This window comes from Callorhinchus milii, unplaced genomic scaffold (assembly GCF_018977255.1).
Source record: "Callorhinchus milii isolate IMCB2004 unplaced genomic scaffold, IMCB_Cmil_1.0 Scaffold16, whole genome shotgun sequence".
Classification (NCBI taxonomy): domain Eukaryota; kingdom Metazoa; phylum Chordata; class Chondrichthyes; order Chimaeriformes; family Callorhinchidae; genus Callorhinchus; species Callorhinchus milii.
The window spans coordinates 15,801,571-15,825,126 of NW_024704757.1; the positions used below are offsets into that span (position 1 = coordinate 15,801,571).

Here is a 23,556-nt window from a genome sequence, read left to right on the forward strand (position 1 = left end):
TTGCCATGCACCACTGTGCAAGAATTTGTAACCACACTTTCTCATTTCCTCATTACAGAACCTGCATGTTGCATTTACCAGCAGGATCGTAAGCATGTGGCTGGTGGGGTCTGTGAGATTGGGTTTGCCCACAAAAATACACAGTCACTAGCCTTCACAGAAACTTTGTGAAGCACTTTGAGATATTCTTGATGTTACAACAACGACTTGCATTTTATATAGCGCCCCTCAGGCAGGGTAGCATCCCAGAGCGCTCACATCAGGTGCAAGGATTTGTTTTACATTTGAATCTTCCAGTTACAGCTTCTAATGAAACTGCAATGTTCGCTTCGGAGGCAGTGACCCACTTCGCTTTTCGAGCACAAACCAGGGTGTGAGTGAGCGACGAAATGTATCTTGGCAGACATCGACATCAAAGGACATTTTTCCCCCCAGATATTGTCATTGTCCCACGGATCAGTTGCTAGAATCTCTCCATAGAGTCAAAGGATGTTTCCCTTGTGGGTCCCATTGGAGACTGACTGGACTGAGCTGGATAGTCCAAGCCAGAGTGCATGATAGGGATATAGATGTCATCCATATTTGGCATCACAAACACTTTCTGTAATTGACAGAGACAATTGCTTTAGTGTTTCAAGAGGACAAGATGTAATTCGGGTGGGGGCGGAACGCTTTTTATCTTGTATAAAATAAAGGCAGATAGGTTTGTGCAGTGTCAGAATCTCGGGGTGTACTGTTGCGGGTTTTAATTATCTTTCGCCTGGGGTCTTTGAAAGTTACTGTCTTGTGTATTCTCTCAATCCCTGTATCACTTACCGTGGCAGTGTGTTCCTCTGCTCAGCCCCAACCCCAGTGCTAACTGAGAATGGGTCTCCCAGATCGTCAGGGCATCGGGCGGGTTTAACGTGAGTAGGAACAGAACAGAGTGAATCATGGGAACCAAAGCCATACAGTGACTGATTCACATGGTAACCAATCGACATGGTGCGAGGATGACTGGTAACCAACTGTGTACGAGGAGCCGCGGAGCTCAGATGACTTCACTCCAGCCTCGGGAATCACTCCGTACCTGGAACTCATGCTGCAGCTTCTTCTCAATCCACTCGGTCACGTGTGTGAAGGTCACCTCCCGCTCGCCCAGCTTCGGCCGCACTTTAAACTCCAGCCGAGGGGGTGTGCGGAAACTGTACCTAATAACACACAAGCTGTCACTGGCTCTGGTGGGTCATAGAATCATAGAATATTACAGAAGGAGGTAATTCAGCCCATTGTGCTTGTGCTGAAGACTAAGGTGGATAGATATTTGTTAGGTCAATGTATTCATGGGATACGGGGCAAGGACGGGTAATTGGACTTGAGGTACAGATCAGCTATGCCATGATCTATAGAATGGCGAAACAGGTTTGAGGGGCTGAATGGTCTTCTCCTGTTCCTATGTTACGTTTAATGTTAACTTCAACACTGCCAAGCAGAACATTCTCACCTAAATCAGGAGGAATCTATCACCTACAAGGTACCCAGTCACTCCACTTTACAGTGAATCCCGCAGAGCGCTTTGAGACTTTGAGATGTCCTCTCGGTGTGAAGGGCATTATATCGAAGGCAAGGATCATGATCATGTTGTAGTTAGGACTCACCATATTCGGTCAGTGGGAGGGGGTGGGATATTGACAGCCAGCATCCCTGCCAGTTCCTGCACCTCCACCGTCAGGAGCAGGGGCGTGTTGGACACCTCTTCGATCTTCTTCTTGATAAACTCATTCTCTGTGGCCTTCTGAAAGTACTTGGATTTGGCAATCTTGTCCACGAATCGGAGAATCTTTCTGCTGGTGCTGCTGCCTCCAGCGTAGCTGTAAGGACACAGGTGTTTCATGTTTCAACAACAACAATACACAGTTTACACAGTGCCTGCATTTCACGTTGGCAGGATATCCCAAGGCGCTGGACTGTCAGGGATTTGGACCCGAGCTGGGGGTTGGGATTGGGGGGTTGGAGGGCAGGGATGGTAGGGGTAGGAGGGTTACCAAAGACGTGGTCGAAGAGGAGGGTCTTGAGACATTCCTAAAATAATATAATAATAATAATAATCCTTGCATTTGATATAGCGCTTTTCACGTCGGGAGGACGTCCCAAAGCGCTTCACAGAACACACTGTAAAGTGAATTGACTGTATATTTGTGGGCGAACGCGGCAGCCAATTGCGCACAGCAATGTCCCACAAACAGTCGTAGATTAAAAATGACAAATTTATTATTGTTTTGTTTTGGAGGGATTATTATTAGGCGTATACATGGATGTAGAGAAAGACATAGAGGTAGATAGAATGTTAGAGATACTCAGAGAGTGAGAGAGAGAGAAAAAGAAAAATAGAGACAGAGAAAGATAGAAAATACAAAGAAGGAGGGACTGAAGCGGAGGGATGGAGTTCCAAATGGGATCAGAGAGGCTGAAGGCTGAGGGATTATGCATATGAAACAATGAGCATTAAACAAGAGGAAAGTATAATTAAACAGGAATCATTTTGACATATTAGAACTAGATTTGCACAAGGGTGGGTTCAGGAATCTGTACTAAAGAGCTCTTTACCCTTCGGCTCCCAGTGGGAGGGCTTTGTCACCCACAGCTCCTAGCACTTCTGTCACTGGTGTCTCATCTTCCTCTGAAGAGCCAGCACTGGAGGACTCCTCATCGCTGTCCGCAAGCACTAATGTTCGAGGACTGGACCTGCGGAGTGTCAAAAGCTTTAGAATCCGAATAGTGACTTTTACTGCCTGTTCATCTGAGTGTCTCGGGAATGCTAAAGTCAATGCCAGCAGATTTTCTTATCACGGCAGTATTGGACTTAAAGTGACTTGAGCAAGCGCTCAGTTGCTTTCAGCTTAAAATGACCTGAATAAAATTAATGAGTGCTGCTTCAGAGAGAGAGAGAGGAAGCGTGCGTGTCAGAGATAGAGAGACTTTAATCCCCAGTAATTCATCCATTTGACTTGTTTTGCCACAAATAAAACTATATTGGGTCTTGCTGGTGATAACCACAATAAACCTGGCCTTCGGATGAGACGTTAAACCGAGGTAGCCATCTGCCTGTTTGGGTGGATGCTACAGATAACTATTATTATCATAATAAGTTTGCGGCTGGGAGGTGGGGGGTGACCCATCTTGCTTTGCTGATTTGTTCCTTGGATATTGCTGCTGGGTCACTGTCTACTGTGGAAAATGCGAGAGCTACATCTCCAGCTTAGGGGCAAAATGTCCATCAGTGAAGATAACTGGAAAGCACTCCATGGCCTGGTGTAAACTGCCCACGCTTAGAGAGAAGAGACGTGTATAGGAACCAGAGGCTGACAGACTGAGTGGTTCTGGGTCAAGGATTACACACAATCTGACGGCAGTCACAAAACTAACCAGTTGTAAGACAATGAACATTATCAGCTGCACAGTAAACATGGGACTCACCATAAAGTAGCAGGGCCACAATCTTAAAGACGATTATTTATAGACTGAAAAGTTTTGCTTCAGGGTCTAATCTAACCTGGCTTCGAGATGTTTCTTTATCAATGTGAAAGGCATTATATAAATATAATTGTTGTTTGGTGCCAAAAATAGGCCAGAACAGAGATACTTAGAGACACAGACAATTTCCTACAGAAATTTCACTTGGGTCAAGTTAGTTCGGAACTGCCAGAAAAGGGCAAATTCTCAACGCAGCCTGAATTTTGCAGCTGATTTTATGTCGGTTTCTTTTAAGATTTCAACAGTTGAGACTGATGGGAGTAAAACTCTGAAGAAATACCAAATCCACTTACCCTTCTCTTCCTGTATCCACTGGCCTCACCCCCTCTGGCAGTGACTCCTTGCCCAGTTTGCAAAGGTTCATTTTGGTTTCCAGTGTCATCTGCAAGGCCCCATTGTAGGCAATTTCCAAATCCATCCACAGCCCTATGATGGGATGGACGGGACCAAAAAGAGACATGTCAGAACTTCGAAACATTCCCCACCTGGTCTCAAATGTTCTGGGACGCTGCCCTGCTTGTTGGGTGTTATAGGAAGGCAAGTTCTTGTTGTGCATTACAGGCTGGGTTGTGAGAACATTCAATACCACTAGCCTGCGACTACAGGATGGTAGAAGACAAACTAGATGGACCTTGTTGTTTTTTGTCTAGCAATTCCTATGTTCCTATCTGCCTTACAAGACCCAGACCACAGCCAGAGTGAAGAGTGTGAATGCGAATACTAGAATGTGAGTTCATCTCTAAGTTTCAGGTTTGAGTTTCAGGTTCACCCATTCGGAAATCTGGACAGACTTGTTTCTACAGGCATCTCCCACTCTCTCTCAACACTGTCCCTCCCTCAATCTTCTTTCTTTCAAACCAACATTTCCACAGGAATCAAATGGACTGACTGTGCGCTGAGGGGAGGCTTGAGGAATTATTTCCAGCATCTGAACCACAGATGGAAGATGACATGATTGAGCTGCGGCTGCTGATTAAACCCTTGCTTAATCCAGATAAACACAACCAGGCACATATGTGGGTCGGTGGCTAAAAGCCAGGCCATTTTCATCACTATTTTTATACATGGGACGAGGCAAAAGATCGTTTTGATGGATGGATGGGAATAATTTGCTGACTATTTCCAAAGGTTGCGGATTTCAGTGTAACCTCTTTGCTAAGGGATTCATAATCACTGGATTACGCAGTCAAAAATTCCCCAAACATCCACTGAGTGCAAAGAATTTATGGAAAATGCATTAAAATATCAGAAAGAAGAATAAATCAAATGGAGCCAAGGTGGAGTGTGTGGCAGTACAGCCACAAGCTATAGAGGCTTTGGGAGGAGTTGGTAAAGATCCCACAACACTTCAAAAAGAGAAAAGAGTTTGTTTCTCTCTCTCCTGGTGTCCTGGCCCACAATACCCCCAAATAAAATTGGTCACTCGCTCCTTGCCTCTTTGTGGGACACTGCTGTTCGCAAAACTAGCTGCCGCGTTTCACCCACAGAATACACAAGTCAATCCACTTTACAGTATATCCCATGAAGCGCTTTGAGACATCTCGATGACCTGATAAGGCGCGAAAGCAAATGCAAAGATTATAACCTTCTGGAAGAAGTTCTTCTGAACTATTATTCCCCCAAAAGAGCAAAACAACAACACCACCAACAAGATTACATTTGTATAGCGCCTTTCACGTCGAGAGGACGTGCCAAGGCGCTGGACAGTGACAGCATTTCAGACCTGAGCTGTGGTCAGCGGGGAGAGGGGAGGGGAAGGGGGGTGACCAATGGCATAGTTGAAGAGGAGGGTTTTGAGGCGGGACTTGAAGGAGGCTAAGGAGGGGCGAGGATGAGCGAAGGGAAGAAACTGCAAGTGATTCTAATAAACCGACTTCACAGATCAGCTTTGGAGCAATGAAGTTGAGAGGTCAACACTCGTTTCTTAGCGTTACAGTACAACGGAGTTGAGAGCAACAACAGACAGGAAACTCACTCACCTTTCTGATTGACAGATGGACTGGAAGTGCTGATGATCACAGGCATCAGTGTCCCCATGTCCAGCTCGGTCAGCGTCAGCTCATTCATAAAGTAAGGCAGCTGCAGTGGAACACAAATGTGCACAGAGCCACTTAAACCGTTTTCATTCTATTGAGTTATTCATATGATTATTTATTGATTAATGATTAGAAATATTAGCTGGCAAGCGGTTCACTTTGAATCTATTGGACGAAGAGGAATTAGAGAGATAAAGTTAGCCGCAATTCATAACAAGTTTGATTATAATAATAATCCTTGCGTTTGATATAGCGCCTTATCACATCTTTGACCACAAAATATACAGTCAATTCACTTTACAGCGTATCCTGTGAAGCGCTTTGAGACATCTCAAAGACGAGATAAGGCGCTAAACCAAATGCAGGGATTATTATTAGTATTATAATGCATTTTGCAAAGACGAGCTGCCCAGTGTGGTGCATTATAGCCTGAGATGGAAGTTAGTTCCAGCAATAGTGTTCGTCATGAATGACTGCATTCAAGGACGGTCAAACGCAGAGCAGGTTAGGTGGGATCCCAAAGCTACATTTTGCCTTGGAAACATAACCTGCTGTCATCAGAGGCAACGCAGGCACCGCTGTCATGGTGATGGGCCAAATTTGGCCTGATACCATAGTGATGTTTCACCCCACTTGCCAATTTGGAGGAAACTCCAAATGGCAAACATGGCAGTCATTGTCTCTCATTGTCCTTTCCCCGTCCCTCCCTATTCTATGTCAATTGGAGACTCGCACTTCTCTTGGAGACTTTGTGCATTAATAATTTATATTGTTTGCTTATTTGCTTTGACATTAACCTTCTCGTCAAAGTGAGAATCAAGGTCTTTACCATCTGCCTGTGCAGACGGACACTGGAGATCCCATGGTGCTAGTCGAAAACTGAGGTGAGTTTCCCCGGTGTCCTGGCCAGCAACCCTTCAGATCACATTGGCCATTCACTTCATCATAATAATAGTAATAATCCTTGTATTTGATACAGCGCCTTATCATGTCTTTGTAACGTCTCAAAACCCTTCACAGAATAGATTGTAAAGTAAATTTAATGGTATGTTTTGTGGGTGAAACACGGCAGTCAATTGCACACAGCAGGGTCCCACAAACAGTTGTGGATTGATACCATATTATTTTTTTGGAGGTAGGGGGTGGGGGGTATCAGTACGGAGGTGGGATGAAAACTCTGGCTCAGCTTACCCTGATTTTGCTCAGTTTCTTCTGAACTTTGAAGCAGACCTGGTCGGCCCAGTACTTTTCCCGTAAAAAGTCCCAGAAAATCCGTCCAATCGCCACGTTGATCCAGGACACCTGGGGCTCTTTGTTGACTGGAGTTTCACCTACGATCTGAGGAGCAGAGAGATCAAACATCAGCTTGGGCAACCCAGTCTAATACAACAATAACAGCAACAACGCACCGATACACCACCGAACCTCTGCTTTGCTGTGCCAGGGCTGAATAATTGCTCTCGCTGTTTGGCTGACTGTTTTCAGACACTGACGGCTTTGAAGTCATGCAACATTTCAGCTCCTAAATGTACAATGCACTGCAGAACGTCTATGATACCATCAGACCTTTAGCATCCCAGGGTTCATTCATTCCTAAAGCCAGGTAACAGTGAACGTGTAATGCCTCTTTACACACTTGCATCAGACACAAAGCTTGAGGTTGACATCTGGCATTCGACTATTTAAAGCCCAACCCAAAAGCTCAATCATTTTGCTTTGAAAGGTAAATGTAAGGATAGGCCGTTCACCCGTTACCGGTGCAATAATTCAGCTAGAATCCGTAGTCAATCACTGTCCTCCCACACGACTGTGCGCCGAGCATTTTCATGGCAAATACTGGCAATTGATCACCTTCAAAAGGCCTCCAAGGTCTTGCTCAGCCGTGCAAAAAGAGGGACAGAAACTGCTCCATCGGCATTTGAACAGGTGGACGAGCGATAAAATACGCCTGATCTAAATGTCTAAAGGTTTCTGATGTTCTCTGAAGGGCAGTTTTAAGCCAGCTCCGGAAATTGAGCCTGAAGTTGAAGAATTGTGCAAAATTTGTGCACACTCTGAAAAGCCCAAGAAAATGTGAATGAACGTACTCCGTGGAGTCCTGTAGTGTAGTGGTTAGAGCACTCGCCTCGCGAGCGAAAGGAGCTGGGTTCGATTCCCGGGCGGGGTGAAACGTTAGGCAAATTTCTTTACGCCGCACGCCTCTGTTTAACTTGCAGTAAGAAGGAACTTGGTTGGTAGTTGATTGGCGGAACACTTTTCCAGAGGTAAACATCCTTTTTAAAAAATATTTGGTCACTCAATCCATGACTGTTCGTGGGACACTGCTGCGTGCAATTTGCTGCTGAATTGTGCACAGATGCATGTCCCTGACGTGCAAACTAATCTGCTTCTGACAGAACTCTATTTGGTACCCAGCTTGGTTCTCAGCCCATTGCTCTTATTAAACCATGACAAGTCCATCAAGCTAATCACACTCTTCAGCACCGAATGACTACAATTACCCGGGGTGACCTCTCTTCGGAGGGCTCGGCTGACTTGTGGTCGCCAGGTAACAGCCTTAGGATCAGAGAAATCAGCTGTAATTTCGGAAACCAAGGTGCCAATTACATCAGTCACCGCTTTTCTTTCTTATTTTCTTACCTCAACCCACAGAGTGATGAGCTCCCGTTAACTGCTTGCGGGTTTTATATATAATCCTTGCATTTGATACAGCGCCTGATCACGTTTTTGAGACGTCTCAAAGCGCTTCACAGAATATACTGTAAAGTGAATTGACTATTTTGTGGGGGAATCGTGGCAGCCAATTGCGCACAGCAGTGTCCCACTAACAGTTGTAGATTCAGTGACCAACTTATTTATTTTGAAGGAATTATTACCCACAGAAAAGTGATCCGCCAATCGACTAACAACTGGGTTTGTATTTACTGCTGGGTAACAGAGGTGTATGAAGTAAGGAAACTTATCTAACGTTTTGCCCTGACCGGGAATCGAACCTGGGTTCTCTCGCTTGCGAGGCGAGTGCTCTAACCACTACGATGGAGGGAGTCCACTTTGCTGACGTCTGCTGTGACCTACCTTTTTCCTGTGGGTGGGGCTGCTGTTGGTACTGTGACAAGGACTCAGCAGGGGGCTGGAGTTGTCGGAGAGGGTGAACTTGGCCATATAGGTGTTGTAGTCCAGCAGGATCTTCTGCCTGATGTTGCCGGCCAGATCCTTGGTTTTGAAGAGAGAGGAGAGGTCCTCAGTGCTGTCTCTGCTGCTGCAGTCGCTGTGAGCCAGCCTCCCCGAGGGGATAGCACTGCGATTCTGCGTCAAACCTGCGAATGTACATCAAGCCACGCAAGGGTTGGATTAACCAATAAACTAGGAAACCATGGTTCCCGCTCTGGGTATGGTTGGTGCCCTTCTTTCCCTTCACTCTCCATGCTGCCTCATGCCTTATAAACGTTGTGAGCGGCAGCACAGAGAACAAGAGGAAGGTGGCACCATTAATAGCCCATTGCACCCCCAAAGTGATATATATTTTCCAGCAATCTGCGGCTGTTTGTGGGACTCTGCTGTGTGCTATTAGCTCCTGTGTTTCACCCACAAAAAATATACAGGGACTATGCTTTACAACATATTCTGTGAAGCGCTTTAAGACGTCTCGAAGACTTGATAAAGCACAATTTCAAATGGAAGCATTATTATTATTATTATCAAGTTCATCATCAGCCACCTCTACAATAGTAATTCTGCATCAACTGCTCACACACACACAACCATAACTAAAATCAATATGAAGTGTTGGTGTGTTATTACCAGATTTCCCAGGTTCTCCGCTGGTGGGCTGCCTGTCTTCTGACTGGAATCTGGAAGCCAGCAGGAAGTGTCTGAACCATTCCTCCTTGTCCCTGCCTGTTCTCCCGAACAAGAACAGGGCACTTACTCTACCTTCGCTGGGAGGTCTGAGGGTGACGTCTGGGGTCAGGGCTCCCCTTGTGTTGTCCACTATCTCCTCTTGGTCCTCACTGTCGCTCTCACTTTTCCACTCCTGGTTTGCAGACTCCATGAGTCTGTCCTCTGGCTCAGACTCGGGCTCGCTCAGTAAGATACGGATGGGATATTTCTTATTCCACATTCTTTTTTTGGCGAGGCCGGGCGGGACAAGTGAAATCTGCAATGACCGACAGAGAGAGAGAGAGAGTTCATATGACAGGGGTTTGTGAAGACTGAGTGGAGTTTTAGGAACGATGGGAGTGGAGGAGCGTTTTGAAGAACATTGTAACCTACCTTGCTCTCAGCCAGGTCGTAAGATCGATGGCTGATGAACACCACATCATGTTTGACCTCATCAAAGGTTGCCCATCGAGAGATCTTGCTCTTTGGGTAGGAGAGCTTCAGCAATGGGCCCTCCAGGGTCACATAGACTGAATGGGTCAACGAGGGATGGTACATCTCAGGGTCGTAGTTGTAGATTTCATTCATCCAGCCCTGGAATAAGCAAGAGGGTAAAGAGCATTTGAAAGGGCAATGGATTCTCCTTTTGTTACTGCTATCATGACTGTCTGTGGGACAATGCTGAGCGCAATTGGCTGCCGCATTTCGATATGGGGCAATGCGGGTATTTGGAGTTGAGGTACAGCTGAGCCATGATCTAATAGAATGGCGGAACAGGCCCGAGGGGGTTGAATGGCCTCCTCCTGTTCGCATGTTCCTATCAGCTGCGGTGCAAGAAATCAGCACAACGGTGTCAACAATACAGTCAATGGTTAATCACTAGCACAGACGTCCGCTCAGCGGTGCCAGCCTGCTGAGTATTTTACAAACTAGCTTTCACGTCCTAAGCAGCTGCTATTAAAGATCAGTGAGAATATTTAAAGCAAAGAAAAAGGTTCGGCTTGTTCACAGACACTTTCACACAGAAGGCAAGTGATGGGTAACGAGCAAATGTACTGCTGTGACTGATGCGGTTTGTTTAAGGCAAGCTACTAGGCACCTGGTAACACTGGGTATAATAATGTTGGCAATAACTATTTTGCTTCCGTTGTACAATCCACGCTAATTGCATTTGTTTTTTTTCTCTCATTGGTGAAGGGCAGGCCAGACACCCTGCCTTGTTTGGTTGTGGAGCCCACAGAGTTGTGTATCTTTGCTTTGTTGTGTTTCCTTCCGATCCCCGACTGATGTGCTGAGCTAATTAACATCTGACTGGAAAATAGGTCTCTCTCTCAGTGCGATTGAAGGGGGGTAAATTCAGAACAAATCTGCGGAGACACTACTTCAGTGAGTGAGTAGTAAACTTATGGAACAGGCTCCCTAGGGAGACAGACGGTGGAAGCAGAAAGTGTTTTGAGGTAAAGAGTTTTATCTCAACCTGTAAAAAATCAACTTGGGTTTTGTCACTATCTTTTCAGTCATTGTATGGACTTGCTGATCACACGCACAGTTGCTTAGCAAGAGCCAGATCTATCATCCTGTGCACCATTGGCTGCTTCGTTTCACCCACAAAATATACAGTCCAATTCAGTTTACAGTATATTCTGCAAAGAGCTTTGAAACATCTTGAAGACATGATAGGTTGCTATATTAAATGCAAGGATTAGTATTATTATTATTATTATTCGCATTCTGGCACACATCAATGCACACTGTGGCCAGGACACCTTACGAAGTGCGAGATGCCTCAGTGAGTTCAATCCATTTAGTAGCATTACACGCCACTGATCAGTATTTGATGCAAATGGCTTAGAGTAACTCGTGATCTGCCGTGAATGAACTAAAGTTGCCTGACATGGGAAGTTTAATACGATTTAGTTTGTTTCAAAGCTTTTAATGGCTGAGGGAGGGATTTTAGGCTTCTTACAGGGTAGATTAGGGTCCCGATGAAAGTTCGAAACAACACCCGGTAAAGTAGGGCTTTGCCTTGCTCTAAGAAATAGCGGCTAATGCACAAATATAATCCCAAATATGACTTATCATCAGCAAATGATTTCTCAACTAAAGACCTTGTATGACTGCCCCCCAATGGGTCGGGTTCAAACCACAGATAAAAAAGAGGTGACTCCCCGCCCCGCCTTGCCTCGTGTCTGATTCCACCCACTCCAAGATGTTACCCTACATAAAGGCCGCTGTATCAAAGCAAGTTATTGTTGTTGTGCACTTTAAAATTAAGGGCAAGAGCCTAAATTGCAGAACTATTGGAAAATTATTCAGCAAATATTAATCCATGGGAGAGCTGAAAGTCAGCCTTCCTTTAGCTGGTCCACTTTCACCACTTTATTTACGGAGATGATTTTTTATTATGATATTTTTAAATGGTATTTTATTCCCCTAAGGTAGAGACAAAAAAATGTGGTTTTGGAGCTTTTTTTTGCCGAGCCGGGTGTCTGATACAAGCAGAAACCCATCATCGTTGCTTAAGAGTCTCCAAACCAAGCTGAGGATTCCATGCATCCCACCTACATATGGAAATCCCAGATGTAGACTGTTGGAATGGAATGTGCTCTCTCTCTCTCTCCTCTCTCTCTCTCTCTCTGTGGAGGGTGGCATCCTGCTTACCTAATTCCGGAAAGTATTAGGCACAGGATGGCAAGAGCTAAGGCTTGGGGGGAGTGTGCGTTGGGGGTAACCGCTGGAGTCTAACCAGCTAAACCCTCATAGCTTGCCGTTGAAGGAGTTTACAGAGAGGGGGAAGCTAAAGCTTGTAACAACGGTTTTACCTTCACAACTTCCAGCTCTTTGGGATCGGGGATGAAGCTGTCCAGTTGAAGCTGTCTACTTGCGGGGCGGGTAGTGTGCGAGAGCTTGGGTGTGAGCAGCAGGATGATGAGCAAGGCTGTGAGAAAGCCCAAGGCGAGTCCCAAGCAGAGGCCAGAGAAGTAGGAAGGCAGGGGTAGGACAAAGTAGCTGTAGGTCAGCGTGGCTAAGCATATGAGAGTTTTACTTGGCACAGGTTGTGAAGACACAGGTGGAGTGGAGCTCGGGCTGAAGTAGGAAGAGAAGGTGGATTCCTGCCCACAGAGCATGCTGTCCTCACCGGGCTCCGTTTCCACAATCTGGATCATGTCCCCGTAAGTGCAGATCTCGTACCTCGAACCCTCGACTTCTCCCTGCTTTGGACGAGAGGCAATGCTCAGCTGCTGCTGTCTCCCCCTCCCACATCTACCAGGGGATGTCTCGGCCGGGGGGGACCTCTCGCCATCCTTCCTCTCTGCTTTCAGTATCTCTGTCCGGAGCTTCTCAAACCCAGATCTGATGCCCTTGTTCCCAGCCTCAACGCCAACCCCATCCTCAGCCCCTGAGACGCCGGGGGACCGAGCTCCAAAGGAGTTGGCCTGGGAATATCCTCGGTGTTTATTAGGGCTTCCCCCGCTCTCATCTCCGATGATCTTACTCAACATGTTCAAGGGCTCCTGCATGGCCTCGGAGAACTTCCTCTTGGTGTCCTCCAGTTTGGCTTCCACTTCAGGGACCTTGAAGAAACTGACCTTGCTGTCGGCAGAGGGGGAGAGGAGCGGGGAGGGGGGTGCTGTTTTGTAATCCCCGTTTCTCCCCTTGGGCTGCGTCAGCTGTCGCCAAAGATGCAGGTTGAGCTTCGAGTCCGACTTGGATTGGGTGACCTCTGGCTCGTGGCGGGAGATCTCAGTGGAGATGGATTTGACGAGGCTCAGCAAGGGTCTGGGTAACTGCGAAGACATGTCCCTTGTCTCGATTTCCGTGGACAGTGACTTGACCAGACTGAACAGCGGCCTGGAATCTGTGGAGGAACCGTAGGAGTTCGAAGGCCGTACGTTCAGAGGGACTGGGCAAGGAGCTGATGAGAACAAGATCTGAGCCAGAGATGTGGAATGGGAAGGAGATGAAGGCAGGGATGAGGCCGGGAGGGATAGGTTGAAGTGTTCCTCGGGATGTGGCATCGCCTCCTCCTCTGATGTTCTCTCCTTCTCCCCTTCATCCTCCTTTTCCAGGGAGAAGATCAGTTCATTTTCCTCCAGGTTCTCCCAGTCCCCCTGTTCAGTGGGAGAGGTCAGGTGGATGACTATGTCTTTGCCCTGATGGACCACAGGCTGCTCTGACCCCACATCTTGGTGGTTCCCTAGACTTGATGAATGGCAGGAGGGGCTCAGAAACTCTCCAGGTTCCTTCTCGTCACTGCCGAGTTCCGCCATCACTCAGGGTCGGACGATATCACAGTCAGTGTCTCTGTAAACAAGATAATGTAAGGGTTTCTCAGTATCAGTTATAGTTAGGTTCATCCAAAGGAACGCTCTCTGGTCTCAAGCCTTTTCCTCCAGCCTGCTCACACTAATTACCCCATCAGTTCAACAACAACAACTTGCATTTATATAGCACCCTTCAGACGAGGCATTAAACCTCGGTCCCGACTGCCTGTTCAGGTGGATGTTAAAGATTCCCCGTAGCAGTACTCGAAAAGAGAAGGGAGTTTCTCTCTCTCTCCTGGTGTCCTGGCCATCAAATCCCCCCCAAATAAAAAATGGGTCACTCACTTCATGGCTGTTTGTGGGACATCGCTATCCACAAACTGGCAGCTGTGTTCAAAAATACAGTCACTGCACTTCCCAGTAAATTCTGTGAAGCATTTTGAGACGTCCTCCCGACATGAAGGGTGCAGTATACTAAATGCAAGGATTATTGTTATATCCTGTGCGATTCCAAGACCAATATGTTGCGATCGTTTGGTGAATTTATCACTTTACATTAAAGGCAATGTAATGCCATAATATCACAACACAGCACAAAAACCTGTGATTCACAACCGTTCAACAACAGAGAGAAAAACGTGACTACATGGAGGGGGAAGAGGCTGCCAAAGAAGTTATTTTAGGGAATTTTTTTTTGTGATGACAATTAAATTATCCGGGAAGTTTCTGAAGCCGGATCTCATTGGCAGGGTTGACATTTCATGGCTGGCTGGTAATAAACTCAATCACAGGCCCGCACTGCACACACGCTGGGCTTAAGAAGAATGCCGCAGTTTGCCGGATGAAATAAATAAAATCTCGGATCATTGTCAATCGGCAGAAATTTCACGCTGGGGTGATTAGCAGCAACTGCAGCACTTAATCTGCATCTTGTACACTCGGCTACAATTATCTAGTCTGTCTCCAATCTTCTTGCTTTGTTTTTATTTATGATGCATGCACATGTGGCTGTGTGCATGGATTTGTGTGTGTGTATATACGTTTGGTTGTGTGTGCTTGTGCTTGTGAGTGACTGTGTTTTTGTGTGTCTTTGTGTGTTTGTTGCTATCCTTTACCCACAAAGTATACAGTCACTCCACTATACACTACACTATATCCTATGAAGCATTTTGAGACGTCTCGATGACGTGATAAGGAGCTGCATCAAATGCAAAAATTATTATAGTAACAACTCAGTGTGTTACGGACAAGATGAATGTCAATTTTGTGATTGTTAACAGCGGTTCTGACGTGAATGATATTGCATTTTACGGATCGATTTTCCCCCCCATTGTTTTGGAATGAAGTGTGATCAGAGGAGATGGTGATGATGGCAGTAACCTGGCTCTACACACAGGCACTTTTCACACAAAAAAAACACTTCAGAGAGGCCGTTGCAACCGCCGTGCTCAGCCGTTTAAATCATTCGGGTCTAAATTGATGAACTGCAAATGTCCTGCTGTACAATGCAGGTTATTACTGTGTCATTCAGCTTGTGATTTACTGAGGAACACTGGAGCCACATGATAATGTGTGTGAGCCTGTTGCAGTGCTTGGACTCTCGCCTCTGAGTGAGAACATTATGAATTCTTTCTCTCTCATAAAGTGAACAGTGAGATTTTCAACGTTATCGGGGACCATTCAGCCCGCGAAGGCTTTCATCGGTCATACGTAAATAATTTGAAAATGTCAAGTCCCCCACCCCAGCAACAACAACAACAACTTGCATTTATATAGCGCCCTTCATACGGGGCAGCGTCCCAGAGCACTTGACAGTGGCAGAGTCCGAGGGAGGTATCAGAGCACGAAGGGATTTGAGACCGTCTGAACGGGGTCAGTATCGATGGCAAGCTGACGCTGAGCTGCTGCTTGTCTGGCAGACGAAGGAAGGCTGCCTCTGATCAGCCAGTCATACAGATTGCGCTGGGGGAGTGCCTGGCCACTCACTGTACACGCTACTCTCCATGTCAAGTGCCAATCTCCCGAAAATGTCTGGCAGAGCAGATCCTGGTGAGGTGGGGGAAAGATCAACAAGACTCTGCATTGAAAGCTTCTGTGCTCAGCATTTCAATAATGATAATAATCCTTGCATTTGATACAGCACCTTATATCTTCGAGACGTCTCAAAGCGCTTCACAGGGTACATTGTAAAGTGAATTGACTGTAGATTTTGTGGGCGAAATGCGGCAGCCAATTGCGCACAGCAGCGTCCCCACAAACAGTTGTGGATTGTGTGACCACCTTATTATGATTATTATTTTTTTTAAATGTAAGGGGTTATTACCCCCCGGAAAAACGATCCATCAGTGACCTCAGTAGAGAGAATTCTATGCATTGAATCTTATAGAACAGCTACAGCTATAGCACGGAAACGGGCTATTCTAGTCCCTGCCAGTGTTTATACTCCACACTAGCTTTCTCAGCCCTATAATCCCCTCTCCCTTACCCATCTGTTTCCTCCTCACTCACGTATGTGGGCAAGAGAGAGAGAGAGAGACATCATAATTCCTAACTTGCTGTCTTTTCAATCAAGGCAATTGTGTTTGGATGATTCGATTAGAAAGAGTGAATTCAATTTGACGCTTCATTGAGAACGAAGGTTGTCTGGGATCATTACAGTCGCTGTGTAATTTGGGATTCCTGACTTGCAAGCTCAAAAGTCTTATTAGCTTCAATCTTCAGATGTTGGACCGGTGACGAGTTTAGAGACTGCACGGTAACTGTGTGTAACATCTCAAGCATAAACGTCAGCCTGGCTCAGTTGGCAACGCACTGGCCTCGGAGTCAAAAACACACTTAGGTTTCTGCGAATTGCTCACTGACTTTAAATAAGGTCCGTGAGACAACCGTCTACCACAAACTCTATTAGCCTTGATTTCTTAGTTGTACAGTAAAATCCTGATAACTTGTTACTCCAAGGGAAAGGACTCGGTGTCCCACGAACAGTCATGGATTGAGTGACCAAATTATTATTTAAATTTTAAAAAAATGTGTTACCTCAGCACCTTGGGACGTCCTCCCGACATGAAAGGCGCTATACAAATGCAATCTTGTTGCTGTTGTACCCGCGGGAAAGCGATCCGCCAATCAACTAACAACTGGGTTCCTACTTACTGCAAAGTAAACAGAGCGGTGTGGAGTAAGGAAGCTTGCCCAGTATTTTGCCCTGGCTGGGAATCTACTCCAGGTTCTCTGGCTTGCGAGGTGAGCGCTCTAACCACTGAGCTACAGGACTCCACTGCAGTTCTGCAGTTCATGTCAACTCATCACTATTTGCAGTGCAGCCCATTTGCCACTCAGTGCCTTCAGCCACAAGTCCATTTACGTTTTTAAATGACTTCCGAATTGCAGTTGTCAGTTGCGGTGTGCACTGAGGAGGGAGAGAATCGATAGCAGTCTGTAAAAAGCTTTATTGGCACCAGGACTTTGAGCCGGGCTGAGGGACTCGATGCACTCGGCTTCTGAAAAATATATCAAACAAGGGGCAGAGGAGAACAGGACCTATAGCAGGCAGGAGAAGGAGATGCAACAACAACTTGCATTTATATAGCGCCCCTCACCCAGCACAACACCGAGCTGGGGGGTGAGGGGGGGTGACCATAGGTACGGTCGAAGAGGAAGGTCTTCAGGTGAGATTTGAAGACGGGTTAGGAAGGGGCAAGGGGGAAGGATAAGAAATGTTGATGGAGGATTGAATGCTTTTGCAGTGTCAATGCTCACACCATCCAACACATCACAGTAACACATCATGAGACGAGGCACAGTCTGGTGTGTGGCACATCTCATCATCAAAATAATTGGCACCTTTGAAGCAAGTCACCATTTCCTAGTGAAAGGCAATGTTCTTTCACTGAGAACCAACACTTGAATCTGCTAGAAGCCTTGTGAGCTTCACTCACTAAAGACTGGACACCACAATGCATTAAGTTGCATTGCTCACATGTCCATTTCAACCCCCCCACCCCCCCCCATCTCCCTCTTTTGCTATTTGGAACATAGTTGGAGCATTTTCTTTTTGCGCCCAGGTCAAAAAGGGCTTGCGATTTTACTCGAAAGCAGTTTTCCAAACTTGTTGAAAGATATTGCACAGTACTTCAAATTTACATGAGACAGTGAGAGAAAGAGAGAGAGAAATTCAATTTGAAAACTGAAAAACCCTCTGGAAGTTCAGTGAGTTAACAGCACACCACTGAGAATGAGTCCTGTAGCTTAAAGGTTAGAGCACTCGCCTCGCCAGCGAGAGGACCTGGGTTAGATTCCCGGGCAGAGCGAAACCTTACTCCACACACCGGTTTACCCGGCAGTAAGTAGGAACCTGGTTGTTAGTCGATTGGTGAATCGCTTTTCCGGGGTAATAATCCCTTCAAAAAAAATTAATACTAATAACTTGGACACCCAATCTACGACTGTTTGTGTGTCGCTGCTGTGTGCAATTGGCTGCCGAGTTTTGCCCACAAAATATACAGTCACTACACTTTACAGTATATTCTGTGAAGCGCTTTGAGATGTCTCAAAGCCGTGATAAAGCGCTATATCAAATGCAAAGATTATTATTATTATAATGACACAATGCATAGAGTAAGTGCAAGACTAAAATCAGTGCAGATAAATGCATATATATTTGCCTTTTTTTTACAACCAAGAACCTAATTTGAAACCATTGCCCACTGAGGCAAATAATGCAGCCTTTCAAATAAATGTATACACCAAAGGCAGTGCTTTATAAGAACTTATCAGATCTTAAGATGCTAAGTTATTGGCCTCAACTCTTCATTGCAGAGCTACAAGAAACTAATTGAGTGGAACAGACAGATAACAAGGATTTTTTTAAATTAAAAAAAGGTCTTGCTGTGCAGATTCATATTAATTGGTAATAATCTCTTAAAATAATAATAATAATTTGGTCACTCAATCCACAACTGTTTGTGGGACACTGTTGTGGGGCAATTGGCTGTCACCTTTCACCCCCAAAATACACAGTCAATTCACTGTACAGTCTATCCTGTGAAGCGCTTTGAGACGTCTCGAAGACGTGATAAGGCGTCGTATCAATTGCAAGGATTGTTATTATTATAATTGCTTGCAACCCTGTGAAACTAAGGGTTTTTATTGTTTTTGGAACCCTGTCTAAACCCAAGCTATATCTGTAGCTGTTTTTGTTTTGGGGTTCCTTAAAGGAATAGCATACGCTGATGGGGGGAGAGAGAGAGAGAGAGACACCCACACACACATACACACAGACACAGACAGGCAATCTTACCAGTTCTTTAAGGTTAGAGCAAAGGACAGGAATCCATCCATCCTTGCTGGAGTGTAGGTTTGCATAACGCTACAGAGTCATCATCATTACTTGACTTGAGAGAGAGAGAGAGAGAGCGTGTTACATTGAGATTTCCCTGTTAGATTTCCCCCGTTCAGCAGTCAGCTCGGGTGTTCTGTTGCTTTACAGGGCTGAGGAGGGTCTCGTTGTCATCGACAGTCAGCATCTGGCTTCCAAAGAGAACTGTTTGCGATGTGGGTCTCAGAAGACATTCCCTGTGTGCCTGTATCTGTGCGCACTTTGCTCGATCTGTCTGTGTCTATGTGTGTGTGTGTGTGTTGTGCCTTTGTGGGTCAGGCGTGCGAGAGCAGGTGCAACTCCAATCTGCACACATGTGATTATCCCCTCACTCCAGCATTGCTTGGCTTTAGCATCTGCGTCGCTGCTCTCCTCCAGATTTAAAGTGCTCTCTGCATTGTTAAGCCTGCCAGCCTCCAATTTTCCAATCCTTTTCATTTGTAACTTGCCTCTGTGCCTGGGAGATGTCACAGCATGATGTCAGTTTCCCCCCACCCCCCTCCCCAGTCTTGAGCCAGCTGGCAACTTTGCTAACAACGCAGACACCAGATCAGCCAGAATAGAATAGCCCGCAAGCCGCAGTCTTGAAGGAGGTGTGTGTGTGTGTGTGAGACTTTGTACAGGTTTATAAGATTTTAAATGGGATTGAATGAGCAAATGCCTCACGATACATTAGGATGCGTTAAGACAAGTCAGAGGAACGAGAGAACATTCAGTGGATTCCTGTAGCCTAGTGGTTAGAGCACTCGCCTCGCAAGCGAGAGAACCCGGGTTTGATTCCTGGGCAAGGCGAAACCTTAGGCAAGTTTCCTTACTCCATGTGCCTCTGTTTACCAAGCAGTAAGTAGGAACCCGCTTGCTAGTCGATTGGCAGATTGCTTTTCTGGGGGTAATAATCCCTTAAAAAAAATGTAGGCACTCAATCCACGATTGTTTGTGGCACGCTGCAGTACGCAACTGGCTTCTGCTTTTCACCCACAAAATACACAGTCACTACACTTTACAGTATATTCTGTGAAGTATCTTGAGGCACTATAATCAAATGCAAAGATTATTATTATTATTGGGATAGGATCACAAGGGGCAATTTCAGGACAAGCCATCAGGATGTTTTTTGTTATCCAGAGGGTAATTAATGACATGACAGAAGAGAGGTTGAGGCGATGGGGGTGCGGTGGGGCTGGGGGTGTGTGGCCTTTCCTGTTCCCACACATAAACCCAGTGTATTTCCCTGGGAATAATGAGATGTCATTGTATAATGCTCACTAATAAATATTTCTCCAGCTAACAAGGCCAGTTTAAAGCTACTGTATTTAAGTGCAGTATTTCCATGTTAGTTCCGCTCAGGGCAACGTCTTCCAACCCCGAACCTGAAAACATACAGTCACAGTACATTCTGTGAAGCGCTTTGAGACATCTCGAAGACCTGATAAGGCGCTATATCAAATGCAAGGATTATTATTATATCCCTTGCAGTTTGAGTTTCAAATATTTTATTTCAGTAGAACCTTGTTTAGTGAAAGCTCAATATCCCAGAGGACTTAATTAGCTTTGCACTATTTTCATGCTTCATTGCTCAATCTTGACTTGTACTTCCGTGATCTGTATTTAGTGAACCTACGCTGTTGCTCGGGGAAAATAATTTGCGCTGAAATTATAGAATCGAATGGAGTCATAGCAAAGTGTTTAAGAAGACGTTACCCCCCCCCCCCCCCCCCCCCCCAGATGTAGTCTGGTCAATGTGAACGTGTTCAAAGTATCTTTCACAACTAAAATATCCCCTCACTGAGGATTTCTTGTCAATGAGCTGTAATGCTTGTTTGTTTTGTCTTTCCGTGCATTGTATCTCTTCCTCTCCTGAAGATGGTGATTTACATTGGCACGTGCTTTCAATCTCCCAACAGGACCTTCAACATTTTCTAATCCAAAATAATGAGCGTCAGTCAGCCATCCAACTCTGAGCAAACTAACACATGAGTCCCATCCCAATGTTTATATTTCCAACAAGCCTTATAGAGTGGAAGAGGTGGGAAGGAAGGAGGGAGGGAGGGAACACCAGGAAAAAGGAAGAATGTAGGAAGGGGAAGAAGGAAGAATCAGCCACAGGCTTTTTCTCGGTGTTCCCTCCCTCCCTCCCTCCTTCTTTCCTACATCTTCCTGCCTCCCTTCACACTTCTGTGATGAGCCTGATCTGGATGGATTAGTGTAACGTCACATAGTGCCTTCACTCACCGAGGCACCAAGGAGACGGTTTAAACAGCCTGATGCCTTTTCAAACAATAATGTAACTATGGAAGAAAAACAGCGCTGGTGGGAGCACAGCAGGGAGCAAGGTGACGTGCTTGCTTTGATGTAAAACCGTTTCTGATTTGTGTGACAAACCAATTGCGCTTAAACCTTTCTCCTCCAAGACGTTAGACGTGTCTAACCCTGCCCGGTCACAGAGATATCAAATCTGCAAAAGCTCTGCTGGAAGCATTTGTGACAAAAATAATACCAGAAAGTGTGAATGATATTGTGGATAATGTAACTCTATTTAAACGCACGTCTCATTTAAGTTCACATCATCTGCTCCTTGCCACTTTGGTGTGTAGTGCAGGGTTTGTCGCAGAAGGTGGTGCTCTTGTATTACCCCCCCTTCCCCCCAACCAACCCCCATCTGGCCCATGCTGAAGCCGTGGTATTTAAACAGGAATTTTGAAGCAAACAGAATGATTCTGACCAATACGTTTGCACAAAATGTCACGCACAGTCCACAAAATATACAGTCACTCCACTTTACAGTGCATCCTGTGAAACGCTTTGGGACATCTCAACGCCATGATAAGGCGCTATATCAAATGCAAACGCAAGGATTAAGGACTGGAAGCGACCAGATTGACCTTAATATCTTCTGTCACTGCAGTTTGCTAATTCAGTGTTCTGAACTTCAATGAGTTGATCTTGGGTCAGGAACATAATCCTTAGTTTCTGGACAGTATCCAACAGCCTGGGAATTACTACACAATCTGATCGTTGAAGCAGATTGAGAGGTGACTATAAGGAGCTGTTCGGCACAGCGCATTAGCACATTGACCTTTCGCCTCTGGGACCAGGGTTTGAATGAGGCACAGCAGGATATGGGATGCACGTCTCTGATCCTTCTCAGTCCTTTTACCTGGTGCACAGTCCCTTCACCTACGCCCTTCCTTGCCTCCTTCAAGACCCATCTCAAGACCCTCCTCTTCAACCATTCCTTCGGTCACCCTCCTACTGCTGCCCTCCCTACCCTCCAACCTTCCTGATCACAACCTCCAGCTCGAGTGCAGCCCTGACTGTCCAGCGCCTTGGGATGTCCCCTCAACGTGAAAGGCGCTGTACAAACGTAATTTATCGCAGTTGTCTTTTATTATATTATTGAGCAAAGTCACTTTTGGTTGATTTAACATGTATTTTAAGAAAACCTAATAAAAGATACACATATATATCATATGTTGCTTGTTTAATATATTTATATATAACATTCCATCAAAGTACAAGTCTTGTAATTCTAATTAATAGGCGAAGATAAGGGAGAGAAATGTTCTGAATTGCTGAATTATTTGCTCATCAGGAATAGGCTGCAGCTAAAAATCATTAAGAATTGAATGCTTTGCATTGCAATAGTGTTCATCGCACTCTCCAAGGAATTGCTGGTATCTCAAGGCAGTTGATCGATCAACAGAATTGTATTCACAAAGGTTGAAACAGCAGCCCTCGCAGAGGCAAACAGACGATGGGTTTTACCTCACTATCCCTAACACTATCCCTATGGAGGGGGTAACACAATAATCCTTTGCTGAAGTCACGGGATATCTGACGATGAAATAACGCATATCTCTGTTCATATAAATCCTTCGAAACAATCCAGGATTTCATCGATGTACTTTTTACAGAAACGAATCAATAAACCTGCCAATAAGTATTTTGTCTATTGCGAGTGTTTAACTGCAGTGCTTTGACCTTTGAATACGTTAAGAAGTCTCCTCTGTTTCTCTCATTCAAACAATTACTGCCCAAAGGCGTTGACTGTTTTTTGCTAGGCAAATGCAGAAACTAATTTCCACAAAAGATGAGGTATTTGACCAATTAACGTGGATTAGGTTTACCATTAAACGTTGACCGGCGAAACTCCTTTTCTTTGCATTTACAAAGAATGTACAGCAAGGAAACAGGCCCAATCAGTCCATGCTGGTATTTATAATCCACACAGGTGTCTGCTCACGGCTGTACCCTTCTAGTCCCCTTTCTTCATGGGAAGATCTAGCTCCTTCCTCTTGAATGCATCTACACTATCTGATTCAACCACCACTTCAGGCAACGAGTTCCACAATCTCACTATCTTCTGCATGAAGTAATTCCTCCTGAATCCTCTTTTAGATTCCCCAAGTCGCTATGTTATACTTGTGTCCCCTGGTTACGGACTCCCCAACCAGTAGAAACAGCCTATTATTGATGCTATCGTGCA

General features: G+C 45.5%; 1 protein-coding gene across 1 annotated transcript; it reads right to left on the reverse strand.

The window, feature by feature from the left end:
• Positions 1-259: 259 nt before the first annotated feature.
• tex2l (testis expressed 2, like) lies at positions 260-19,246 on the reverse strand. Its single transcript, XM_042341182.1, has 12 exons — positions 18,993-19,246; positions 12,251-13,733; positions 9,822-10,022; positions 9,351-9,705; positions 8,625-8,866; positions 6,741-6,887; positions 5,493-5,592; positions 3,807-3,939; positions 2,587-2,724; positions 1,638-1,850; positions 1,070-1,190; positions 260-601 (listed from the first exon to the last, which is right to left on the reverse strand). The coding sequence occupies exons 2-12, from the start codon at positions 13,697-13,699 to the stop codon at positions 464-466; spliced, it is 3,237 nt and encodes a 1,078-aa protein (XP_042197116.1). The 5' UTR covers positions 13,700-13,733; positions 18,993-19,246; the 3' UTR covers positions 260-463.
• Between the last annotated feature and the right edge of the window lie 4,310 nt (positions 19,247-23,556).

Coding starts and splice junctions, on each gene's coding strand:
- tex2l (XM_042341182.1), bottom strand. CDS start 13,699: ATGGCGGAACTCGGCAGTGACGAGAAGGAACCTGGAGAGTTTCTGAGC. Junction 8,867..9,350: donor CGGAGAACCTGGGAAATCTG/GTAATAACACAC, acceptor GTACATTCGCAG/GTTTGACGCAGAATCGCAGT. Junction 2,725..3,806: donor GTGGATACAGGAAGAGAAGG/GTAAGTGGATTT, acceptor GACACTCCGCAG/GTCCAGTCCTCGAACATTAG.